Genomic DNA, 13,324 nt, shown 5'->3' with positions numbered 1-13,324 from the left:
ACAGCACTCTGTTGCTTCAAGGCAAAAAGTTACTCAAAAATTTAAAAAACCTGCTAAAAAATCAGCACAACTTTGATACCAGCACATTCAGTTCAGGTGAAATCCAACATGGAGTGAAAATACTGTTCAAGGTCACATTGAATAAACTCACAAACTGTTGGAGAGGTTTTGCATTGTTTTATAAAGCAAAATTGCAACTTCTCTATATTACACGTCTCTTGAAACTGAACAGCTTGAAATATCAAATCACAGTATGTTTTTGAACTGTTTTCCCCAGGGTTGTCTGCTCTCTGCAGAGAGACAGGGCAAGCATTCAAGCTGTGGGAGGTGCAATATCAGAGAAGAAAAAGCTGAGATATTTATTACACCACGTTAGGATCAAACTATCATTTTGCAATTATCATGTGAATTGTAATCGCAAGCGAGCTATTTACTGTCATTGCTTCAGTCTGGCAAACAAACACAACACGCACAAAAGCTGCTGTTGACTCCTGTACTGACTTAGTGATTCCTGTCTTAATATAAAGCATTGAGTGCAGTTATGTTTGAGCTGACAGCAGATAGGAAGGTAGAACAGTGTGCTGGTTTATGGGAAAAGCATTCTAGGCACAGCAGTACCCACACAGGCTTGCAGATTTTACTGCAGTGGAAGGACACAGCGGTGAGTCCAATTTAGGGACCTTCACGGTCACACTGACTGACTGTGCACCTCTACAGCATCATTTACTTTTAATTTGCTGAGTGGGGACGAAAATATCTCCTGAAAACCAATCATACTTCCAAATGTTTACTGAATATATGCTATAGAACGGGAGAAAATGCTAATTCTACCAGAATAAAGTACTGGAAAAAAAATAAGTGAAAGATAAACAAAGAGTTCAAGGATAAAATGAACCAACAGGCCATCAATTCTACCTTGCTTCTCAAATTAAGAATGAAAAGTCCTTCCTTGTTAAAGATAGAAAATACTGGGAACAACCCAAGTATAAATCATAAGCAGATTGAGAAGAGCTGCATATTAAGATGGATGGACACATTGGTTTCCGTATACCTATTTCCTAAACCAAACAAAGTCAAGCTCAGCTTTGCCCCGTGGCTTTGGTGCACACCTGGAAGTAAGTATTATACGATATAGTGGATAACAAGAGGTTGATTACTCTTGCATGGCAATACATGGCACAAGAAAGGAGAGAAAACTGAGTTCAGCATCACAGACCTTGTATTTGACTATCTGGGTGTTCAAAGGTGTCAGAGACTAAAACAAACTAACAACAACAAAAATGAAAATACAAAATCACTGCTTCATGTAAGAGCTTCTACCTTCCCCAGACTCATTTTTCAAAGTAACTACCCTGCAACTCGTATGTACGTAGAAGACACTATTCCAGCATCTGTATCTAACCAGAATCATATAAAGATTGTCAGAACACCACAAGGAAGGCAGATTTTCATAATTCAGACAGTTATTCATGCAGCATTTCCTTATGAAATTATCAAAATGAGCATGTCAAGAAGCTTAGGTGAAAGTATCATAAATGCTTTCAACTACGGAAGAGCATGTTCAAACACCACTACACTGTGAACGCTCCCATGCTTCTAAGAGCTGTTAAGCTAGATTCAAACTTTGCAGCCTTAGCTTTTATATTTCCAGGTAGATCATTCTCATTTATTATCCATGTGATCCAGCAGCCAACAGCAGTCCTGGTCAAACCTCATTGATGTTCACTTGAAAAAATTCACACTGATTTCAAGGGACTTTGAACCAGAATCTGATGTACAACTCAAACATTTCATGACGACTGCAGTCTACCTTTTTTTCCAGGATAATTTCATAATAAATGTTTATGATAAATTGACCAAATGTGACACCAAAGCAGCATCTTTTATTTTTTCTTTCTTCTCTTCACCACCTCTTTGATCTTGCTTTCTTTTGTACAGCAAGTATCTGAGAAAACAAATGCTGAGTTGATACTTCTGAGATTAGATTAATATGTAACACAGCCAGTGAAATTTGTGGTTAAGATGAAGTTTTGTTTTGCTGGATTTTGTTTTTGGCAGCTTGAACTGCCTACAATCCTAATTCAATTGCAATCCACTCACAGAGCACATCTGTTTTGCTTGGCTAAACTTTTATCTCTGCTTAATAAGATAGTTTTTTATTTAACTTTCAGTTCTGCCTAAAAGCCCCAGTGGGTTTTTTAAAACAGAAGATTATTATTAGAAATTAATTAAGTATTCTTTTCAATTCTGTCTCCTGAGAGTAACTAGGCATTGCCACTGATTTTCTCAGCATTAAGACATTACTGATTGTCATTCATTGGCTGACAGAGAGAATGTCACATCTGGAAGATGCATAACTCCATAAATATAGAAGATTATGAAGACATCTAATACAAGATATAATAAATCAGCACATATAATAAACACATAATTCCATATTTGTCAAACATAACGTAGGCATATGAAGATTGTGATACTAGAATAAAAATGTACACATATTCCAGAAACCAAAAAAAATCTTACTGCAATCACTACAATGGATTGCATTTAGTCTGTGCTTCAGTGTATTGCAGACCCTGACTAAACACTTCTAAGAACATCAAGTGCAATTAAAGAAGAGGCGGTTGATTTGCTGTTGTTTTTGACACAACACTTCATGCTTGAGATGGCAGCTGGTCATTTTAATTTTCACTAAACTCAAGGGTATACATCTGACTAAATGTTGGCAGACTAACTGGGAAGGGAGGTGGAGAAATGAGTTGTCATCAAAAGTCCAAAGAAAAACAATCACTTGCTCTAATAATAATATGGAATTTAACTTACTTTTTTGGTCTGTAGTCAGGGATGGACCTGTCGAGAGATATCCTGTCACTGAGTTGGGCATTGTAACCATATTCTTCATATTTAGTCTCTGATTCATGGCTATCATCTCTTAGGGTAGCAGCCATTCCCCCCTGGCCCAAGCCTCCTGGACCTTCAACTAATCCCATAGGCTTTGCAAGGCCTAAATAGAAGTTAAAAAAAAAAAGAAGAAGAAAAAAGAAAGACAAGCAATTAACCAAGATCATACATCTGAGCTCTTCTGTGACCACAGAAGTTTTTAGAGAGCAAGATCTGAGCTCCCATAAAACCCCAAACCTCTAAACACTTCATGGCTCTGAGGAAATTTTCCTCAGCTTTTCAAACCAGAGTCCATATCAACACATCTTGCATTATTACTGCATAATTGCTAATGAGCAAACTATAAAGAACTAATTATCAGCTTTCAGTTTCCCCCCTTTTTTCCTGGATAATTCCCCAGAAACAGGAATCTTATTTCCAAACATCTCAAAATGCTGAGTCCAGCCTCCTCTCACAAAGATATGCAAAAACTACTGAGGAGCTGAAAACTCTCACCCGTGAATTGCTTGGGATTTCCTCTGTCCTTCAGAACTATGTCATATGGACCATGTATGTTGTGTAAAGATATTCAGCCCTATAAAGCTTCTAGGATCAGAAAGTTGGGACATACTTGAGCTAAGATGATTAACCCTGCATTGCTTAGTGCTAAGGTATTAGCCAGCCAACAATCCATTTGATAGGTTTCATATGCTAATATATTACTGCTTAGCTCAAAAGCACATTTAAAACAAAATGAAACAGATGTAAAAAAATACCCATACAATCACATCGCCAGGAACTTCTTCCATGGTAACAGTCATTTAATTAGGAGTTGAATAGTGATAAATAAGCTCCTCAAACACCCTGTGTTTCATGTCAAAGCTTTCCTTCCCAAAAGGCTGTCCATCAACAAGTCATCAGAAGCTAAAAAGTTATTTATAATAGCCTTGGGGATACCATACAGAAATGTGTAAATAACCTCCAAACTGTTTAAAGTGCGGAGCAAAACAGAGTTTGACCTGCTCAACATATTTCAAATTAAGAATTTTTCAAGATGAATATGTCAGTATTTTAAATAAACAACTAAAGGGAAATCAGGAGAGATGAAAAACTGTCAGTGCTTGCTAGTAACAGACAAACATGACAGTATGAAGCTAGGGCTGTCACAGTAAGGTCTGTGACAACTTAGCCCTCATGGGAATTTCTCCTTTATCTCATTGCTAAGACTATTCTCATTTGCTAAAGCTCTGTCATCATCTCCGCTTAGTTACAGAAGGATAGAATGGAGAAGCAGAGGCTCATTATTGGTTTGAGAGGATAAAGTCAATATTTTCTACTATATATGCTTATGATAAAATCTCCTGCTAGGTTTAAGGGCAAAACTACAGTCTGCCTGAGCATCAACTACCTGCTGAATGTCACACATGCCCTTCTAAATACACATGACATACTTCAATTAGTGGTCCCTGGTCAGGAAATGGTCCTTATATCCATTTTGATGTCTCTTTCATGCTCCTCATCATAATACACTGAAACGATCAACTTTCTCAGCAGGACAAGAAGGACAGAAGAAGGAAAATAAATGAAGCCCTACAGAAAAATATCCTTGGCATGGTCAAGCTTTTAAAAATTCAGGGAGCTCTAAGCATTCAAGCCCAGTGAATTATTGAAAAGAAAGGAAAACAAGAAGCTGATGTAGCTATGGTCTCATTACAGGTGTGTGTGGGAGGTGAGCTGCAGGTCTCACAAGTGAGTGAGATCAAACAGAGGTATGAGCAGGAACCCCACAGACCACACAGGCAGGAGGGGAGAGTGGAAAGACAAAGCTTCATAGCAGCATCTTTTGATAGAATTTCATATTGCTGGGACACAGAGAGAGAAGACCAAAGAACCGAGCTACTGGGATTGAGATACTGACGTTTAGTCAACAACAAACTTCTTCAAAGCTTTAAGTGAAACAAAACGCAAGTAAAAATGAAAGGTATGCTCAAGGCAACAAACATCTAATCAGCATACATCTCTTTTCTTCAGCCAGACACAGTCCTAAAACTGGGATCTTGGGCCACCTTTGATGACTCATCCCCAGCATTCAATAATGCAAAACAGCCCAGTTATGCTGTCTTCCTTTCTGAAACACATTTTTCTCCTCCAAGGGATGGAGCTAACCCAAAAGACAAGCAGGAAACTGTTCAAAACCTGTCTGAAAGTGTACAAGAAGAAATGCAAGAAAATCGGTTCAGAGGGACTGAGTTGAGTCAGCAGGATGGCAGGGTGCCTATTCCAGCTCATGACCCTGCTGGCAAAATAAATAAATAAATAAAAATTCACGAGGAATTAGTAATACAAGCCACTCTGTGGGCTGAATGTAAAGAATGCAAAAGCAGAGGGGTAAGAGCCTTTATTGTGATCTTTGGTTGGCCACGTAAATCTCTGCCCAGCTGAAAACCCAGTTTCTCCTTTCCTCATGTAAATGGAAAAACCACATAATACCAAACCTCTGGCCTGCTGGTCTGCAGCTAGTAATACATTTCTGCAGTCTGAAAGGAGAAGGAGAAACTAGTACAAGGGAGGCTTACAATTAGGGGTTGAAATAATCACGTCTCCAGTTGGGTCAGGCAAAGAGAGAAAGCTGTAAGCAAAAAAAAAAGGCATATTGTGATATGTGGGGGTACTTGAGGCCTGTGTCACTTCCAATGATACAGTTTTCTGCCAGAAAAGCAGAGAAATAGACAGACACAGTTTGAGTTGAAACAAGACTAAAACTCTTCAAGAACTGTGTTACAGTTACTGATTTCAAATTACAGAATTCCTTTGATGTTACTATGTGAAGCACATACTGGCACTAAATATTTCTGAAAGCATTTTATGGAGCTTCATTATGTTTCTTCCTTTTATTTCAGTTTAGGATGAGAGGACATAGGGCACTTTGACCAGATTTGCTATTTATCAGTTGCTTTAAAAGATAAGGGTCTAAGATTGTAATCTCTAGCCTGACGAGCAGTCCTCACTCAAGTCATTACAGAAATTACGTATTTGAGACTCTAAATCTCTTCTCTCCCAAAAGGAAAAACCTAATCTGCAGCCTAATCTTCCTGCATTGCACAGTCTCAGACTTATAACACTAATAGCAATTAGTGACGCCGCATGCCTCTGTTTTACATGTCTAACATATGGCATCTTAAAGAGGGTTCTGTTTCCAACAAAAAGTCAGCAGTTTCTCCCCCCCAAAACCACAAACAGGCCTTATTAAAAGCGAGTCAAATTAGGCACTTCAGAAGTTAAAGAACCCAGGAAACTAGACACTTCATTAAGCCTACGTCCTTGAAAGACTGCAATGTGGAAATTTATTTGCTGATCACTTAGAATCATCTGGGCTGGGTTCTGATGTTACATCAAAGCAAATTGAAGATGACTTCATTAAAGTTAACTGACCTGCTTTGATGAAAGGGACTCCAAGATGTGGTGTGCTCATTTGACTTCAAGCAGTGATTTAATTCCGGTAGTTAAAAACTTTATTCTTTATACTACAAGTTCTTGCAGTTTACAGAACAAAACACTTGCATCTTTAAGGCACAAGAAAAAGGGAAATGAAACTTTCAGCAGAGGAATCATCAAGCTTGCATTTTTTCTCATGAGAATTAGATAGCTTTCCAAGCCATGCATAATGACAATTACTTCACATACTTTGCTCCCAATCCTTATAGTCCAGTTCTGCATGATGTTAATCTGATCTAATTCTAGGAAAATGCCATCATTTATCTGACTTCTATCTGCCTTGCTCTCAGAATGCATCATCGAGAGGGTTTTTCCACTATTAATTACCCAAATTCTAGCCTAAACTAATCCGAGATTCCTATAGCAATGCAGTAACACTGAATAATCTATAGCAGCAACTAAATAAATAATATCACCTTGCTTCATTCTGCAGGAAAAGCACTAAATTGCCTCCATAAATGATGAGGAACAATGAATGCAGTATAATTTAGAAATATATGTGTGTGCATACATATCTATATGTGTGGGTGTGTGTGTGTTAAAAGCAGCAATTGCAGGCAATGTTTTTTAAATGTTTAGAGAGACACAGTATGACTTACGTATGGTAACATCTGCATAGCATTCTTCATCTCAAAGAATTACCTGTTTCTTTGGCAAATACCTCCTCATTAGAGTGCTTCAACCACCCAAACCAAGCCTGTGACTCCCTATCCACTCAGCAGCAGCCATCTGCATTGGTCAACCCCAGAAGAAGCCCCACAGCACGGAACCATTGAGCAGAACCATCTCCTCTGAGACTTTCCAGCAGGCAGAATATAAAACCCTGGAGGGTGTGGAGGGGCAGAACACCACAACAGTGCTCCCATAGGAAGTGGAAGTCGGTTCCCAAGGTCAGGAATTCAAGTGAAGTTATTTGTGCCCTGCTCAGTCTTCAGGGGCTGCCAATGGGAGAATTCATTCCCAAGGGTCTCGCCTACTGGAACAGCAGGGAAATGGGTGCAGTTCTGAAAATACTGCTGTTGGGTAGTGAGACAATTGCTATTGATTTTAGATGTGGGGTGTTCAGGTCCTACAATGATGAAGAGAAATGCAAAACCTAAAAAAGACAGATGGAGAAGTGCCTCTGTTTCAATCCGCAGCATGTATCTGGGTTTTTACCCAGGCAGATCAGATAGCAAATCTTCTCCATTTTTTCCTTCTTTTTAAGCTTGCTGCAGACCGCCAGATCCTCCTTCTCTGACTTGTCTCCCTGTGGCTGTAACTAGCACCCATGCTCCCACAGACTGTGAAGCCACTGTGGGCAGGGAAGGCAGTGATGTTGCTCATGTCACCCTGCGGCTCTTGCCAGAGCAAAAGGTTGACAGAAATCCCACTGCCAGCTGATTCAGCTCCGAAACAGTGATAGGCAGAGGTGGAACAACAGCGGCAGTGCCCGATGAGCTGCTATTTTTAAAGATGTCTTTTCTTTAAAATTTAAGACTAAAAAGACCCACAGCTGGTATGCTGGGATCAGTCACACCCAGTTCAATGCCATAGATGACAATGAGGTCACAAAGAATTGGTGTCTGTCACTCATTTTGAATTTACTGTTCTCATTGCAGAGATTTCTGAATATGACAGAAATTGCTGGGAGAAGGGAAAGCAGAATGAGCCAGCCTTAGTTCCTTAAACAGATTAGATACTCTGCAGGATGCATAATTTCCTGGGAAGAAAAGAGGCCTTCTATTTCTCACCATAAATTCTGCCACAATGGAAAAATTACTGATGAGATTTAAGTGAGAAACCATGGCAAAAGATCAACTACATCTGTAATTATTTTAATGTGTGCTTTTTTATGCATTTTTTTATATATATATATATGCAGCACAATTACAGATAGCTGAAAAATCAGGTTCAGCCAAGGTTCTTAGACATAATTAACCTTTTGCCAATTCAAAATAAAGGTAAGCAATTGAAAGTAATTATATGCCCACATTCACAGTAGCACAGATCTGTTCATGGCCTTTCCCTGGCCTTCCTGCCACTTCTGGCACAGTCACCTTTCCTGGCGGCCGTGATTCATCCCTCCTCCAACTGAAACCTGGGCAGATGGTGCTGAGTCCAATCCTGCTCCACCACCAGGACCAGCAGATTTGGGCAGTGCTAACAACTACTGCCCTGCCTCAGTCTGAGCTTGAGAAGGACTCCAAAGGAAATCTCTGAGCTTTACCTACCTTTTATTTAGACCATCTACACTCTTGAATAGCTCTAGAAATATATGCTGGTTTCCAGCACCCTAAAAGGAAGGAATAAAACATTTCCTTGTAAAACAGTTGGCATAGTCAGCCAGCAGTTTTACCTGCAACTCCTGGAACACTTCTCTTTTAAGGCTGATTTTTGAATGAAAAGAAAAAAGGTTCATCGAGGTTCAATAACACAGTTATACAAGCCCCAAATTACTGTATTTTTAAAATCTAGTCCTACACAAAACCACAATAGAAGACTGAAATGTAAACCAATCCTTCCGGAGGCAGGTACCAAGTCAGCTGCATCTAATGAGTCAGCCCAAATGTTTCTATCTTTAATTACTACCGGTTTGTGCAGACTTTGTGATCTTGTACTGTTGCAACTAGAATCTTCGGATGAAGGTTACAGCCTCTTGACTGTAGGCAATGAGATTAAAAATGGTTTTTCTTCCTCCAGGAATTAACAGCTCAGGTCAGAATGAAGCAGATGCTCAAGAGAAGCAGTTGGCTGGAGGAGGAGGAAGAAAGAGCAATGTGAAGGAGCCGTTCAACACTAAGCAAAAGGTCTCAGCTCACCAATCTTGATGTTTATAGCTCCATTTTGGTAATCCCTAAAAATAATCATGAGGAAAATAGTTTCCCAAATACCATGTTTAAATTAGAGAATGCCTTGCCTCTTGCATACAGATCAAGGATGCTCTGTTCAGATGCTCAGTTGAGGTCAGAAGATGCTAACAATGTTGGCTCTCATTAACCTATCACATACAGAATGGTATTTCTCTCCTCTCCATCCTATGACATCACCCTAACTTAAATATGGAAAAGTAAGTTACTTTGCATCTGCAAGCACCAAGATCAACAATATACAAAAGAAAGGCTTCTTTGTAACTATTTCACTACTTAAACCATTTCAGTCAACTTAGCAAACAGTAGTGCACAGCAGGAAGAGTCATTGCAGTCTGCCTCAATGATTCAATCTAAATGTTAAACAGAGTCTGGTCCTTAATTTCTGCATATCCCAACTTGCCACATCCCAAATCAGTTTCTTCTGACACCGCCTTGCAAAAAGCTTACTTTAAATATAAGTCTTTCTGCCCGGGGAACTGATGTAAATTTTGTCTATATCAAAGGTGCTTATTTCCTGGGCTAGAATGAATGATGTTTGTGAATGAGATTTAGTTTTACATATAGAAACAGTCAACAAATTGCATTCCACAGGGACAGAAGCTCCAACTGTCTATGAAGAGAAAAGAACAAAACCCCATCCAATTTAAATGACTACAGCACTTCCATTTATCTGAAATCCAAAATGCAGTCTCATTTTTTATAGTTGTAATCAAGTTTGCTGCTTCCTTGCTTGAAAGATTTATGTCCCCTGGTATCTGGTATCAGCATCGAGTATCTCAGAAGATATACCATGGAGAAGACAAACAGTATCTTGTGGCTAACAGTTTGAAAGGAAAAAGTGCAGTAACTCCTTGCAAAACTGAAACACTTAACAACTTTTTGGCCCTAGAAACTATGGGGTGGCAGTGTACCTTGACCTCTTGTTTCCAGGCCTTTCTTGTCTGTTCAATTAGAAGCCAAAAATAGTGTTTCCCAACCTTCATCCACAGATGACTGACAGTCTTGTAAGACTGTATTTTTTTTTGTGAGAAGATTGCTGAACGGAGGTGAAAGGATGAAGTGACTTGGCAGCTCTACCTATAGGAAGACTATTCCTTTTCTTCTTGCTGAAACAGACAGTGTGCAGAATCAGGAGCCATGAAAGTGATGTAATTAGGACAAATATCCATACCCTGATGTGCTTTGTCCATTGTTGTTGTTGGTCTGGGGTTTTTTTGCCTTCCCAAAAGTCAAGACATATCCTGGTCTCAGAAAGTGCACTGTGGTGCAGACCGTATCTGTCAAGTGCCTAAAGTACATTAGATGGAGAAAGCCATAAGGATTTTGCCAGGCCAGAAAACAGGGTTGCTATGAGCGTATGGGCTGGAAACTGGCTCTGGCAGCCCATCCTACTCACTATGTCCCTAACACATTGATACATTAATCCTTAAATGCTTTACAGTAAGCCTTAAAAGAACAGGATTTTGCCAGAACAGCCTTTTTCCTTAGTGTTTTCATAGGTTGTAGATCTAGATTTAGAGTACCATTGCAGCAGGCACTATATGAGCCCAGAGAGACTGTTCCTACCCCAAAGAGCTCACTATTAATACCAAAGACAAGAAGGTCTTGTTCCCCCTCTATACAGATGGCACCCTGAGTCAAAAAGGATAGGATTCCTACAGCAAAGTAACATAGGGATAGGCTTTATATTTTTTTTTCTTCCAAAAACAAACAAAGAAACAAAAATCCACTCATGACCAAGATGGTTCTGAAATGATTGATTCCTCTTGTGGAAAAGCTCATGGAAAAAAAAAAGCTCCCTACTGATTCAGGTTATTTTGAGAAGATGAAGGATGGCAGTTCTGCTAAATGTAAGTCAGGTTTCCAGCTGAGAAAGCTGAGCACAACTCCTTGTGTCAGTAGGGAAAAGGAGTCCTTGGAGACCTCTGGCAAAGCTACTCAACGACAGATGCAATATTCCTACTGCATGACTTGGGACTTTCAAGAAGAAGAGAGGAATATCTGAGAAAATACCAAAAAAACATACAAAAAAAATGTGTAATGGAGAGCCAAGTGTAGTAGGGAAAAATTACACTAGTCATCTTTTCACAATGCAGGGAGCAACCAAGTCCATCAGTGCAAAAGGTTTGGATGTTGGGGAAAAGGGGAATATATGTCCTTACGAAGCCTTTGTTCCCTAATATTCTATGTGAATGTGCTGCATGAATGCCACTGTTGGCTACAGCAGCCCCCTCACAAACGTCATTTTTTGTTCCATTGGCTTTGCAAGCAATGGAGTCATAGTGTCAGCTACTCCCTCTCTGGACACAAATTCATTAATGTTTTTTAATTGGGAGAAATACTGTGTTTTTATGTACAGATATCTAATATCAAAAGTAATTGCTTGTATAGAATACTCATTTGAAGCTGGTTTCCCCTTGAGAGGAGAAAATGTTTTCTAATTACAACAGATAATTTAGTAGGAGATAAACAGATTGATGACTGGAAGGACCACAAAATGGAAACCACGCACACCTTTGGAGATGAAGACAAAAGTCCATATGTGAAGTAGGATGCTGATCTCGGGCTGACATAGTGAGAGAGGTGCCAGTTTTGTTAGAGCCTTCATATAAGAAAAATCAATTTCCTAAGAGTAGGAATCCTTAAACAGGGGAAAGCTAAGCAATATATTCTTAAACTTAAATTCTGAGTAACAACAGCCAAAAGAAAAGGACCATACCAAATATGCACTACTCTAAATTGCATGAGGAATTCTTTCTTTTTTTCCCCTATATTTTAACTTTAATGTTCAAAAACATCATTCACGGAGAAAGATCCATTTGGTTTTTTAAATAAACAGATGCGAAGATACTTCTAGAAGTTTTAAAATCCCAGTTGATTTGTGGCTTGCTGATAAAATACAGAAAATGGATTTTTCTCTTCAGGGCTCTGGAGGAAAGCCAGCAAAGTTCTCCTCTGGTGATGGCATAAATCTGGAGTTAGAGAAGATGGGGCTGCAGCGCTGAGGTAGCAGCCCAGCAGCCCATTGATATTAAAAGTAAACAAAATCTGAGCGTCATTGGTTTGGTATCTGGCCTCTGGCAATATTCAATACCTGAGGCTTCAGAGAAATCAAAACACAAATCATAAAGCACTTGGCCAATTAAACTGCACAGTCCATAGAAGCAGAGTTCCCTTCTGAACCCCACAGGCATGTAACTAGAGCCCTGAAGCATAATATTAGATTACCCTCATTATCTTAACACAGACAGGTAGAAATACGGGGTTAAAACTAGTCAGCTCTCTGTAAAATCCCAGCCATTAACATCAGATTCAATGGCATTCTGCAGCAATTCTCCACTACTATCACTGTCAGGTGTCACTGGTTCAAACGAAACGGATCATCTGCATCAATATTTAATTTTTTAATTATTATTTTTCTAGGGAAACCGTGAAATCTTCTGGGGAATGTGCTTACTAACAGAATAACAGAACCATTCTGGAGGAAGGGAAAGGAGGTTCAGCCTGAACATTCCAAGGTGCATGAGTTAAAACTTTAGGACTGTTTAATTAGATTCAGGAACAAGATGCTCCTTAGCCAAGTTAATGAGCTTTCATTTCATAAATAAGCAAAATATCTTTTAAAAAATAAGGATTTTTCTTGCAGGAATCAGAGGCAGGGAATGGAAACTTACCCATTTGATATCAGATCCTACACAGGCTTAACCCACTCCAGACTCTATTGTGCTGACATTATAGTCTGATCTAACCAAAGCCAGCTCCAGGTCTGATTCTGCCAAATCTGTTTAATTAATTCATTTCAGCCCAGGTTTTCACTCTTGGGACCCTGCTGTTTCTTGCAGGGATTGTCCCCAAGACTAAGTGGGACACTTAGAGAATCACTGAGGAGGGAAAAGACCTTTAAGATCACCAAGACCAACAACTGACCCACCACCACTTCTCTCCATACTTGGGGTGAGCTTCCAACAAGGGCCAGAGAAGTCCATCTCCTGCAGCATTATTTGCAATAGTTGTTCCCATTATTTGAAGAAATTCCTATGCCTCCCTATCCTTTACCTAAATGGCCCGCTATCAAATCAAACCATGTGCACAGGCAG

The 13,324-nt window shown here is 39.4% G+C and overlaps 1 protein-coding gene across 3 annotated transcripts in view; it reads right to left on the bottom strand.

Annotated features, from left to right (window-relative positions):
* GALNT9 (polypeptide N-acetylgalactosaminyltransferase 9) overlaps positions 1-13,324 on the bottom strand; it is a 297,062-nt gene that overhangs the window by 82,401 nt on the left and 201,337 nt on the right. For 2 of the 3 annotated variants that reach the window (XM_015877661.2, XM_015877660.2), the window contains one exon: positions 2,824-3,004. The exons of the other annotated variant lie outside the window; for it this stretch is intronic. In XM_015877661.2, coding sequence (XP_015733147.1) covers positions 2,824-3,004 — 181 coding nt within the window. The remainder of the gene's footprint in view (positions 1-2,823; positions 3,005-13,324) is intronic. 3 annotated transcript variants of the gene reach the window in all.

The sequence above is a fragment of the Coturnix japonica genome, chromosome 15 (assembly GCF_001577835.2).
Source record: "Coturnix japonica isolate 7356 chromosome 15, Coturnix japonica 2.1, whole genome shotgun sequence".
NCBI lineage: Eukaryota > Metazoa > Chordata > Aves > Galliformes > Phasianidae > Coturnix > Coturnix japonica.
The sequence above is the reverse complement of the archived record's forward strand: the minus strand, read 5'-3'. Positions and strand labels throughout refer to the sequence as shown.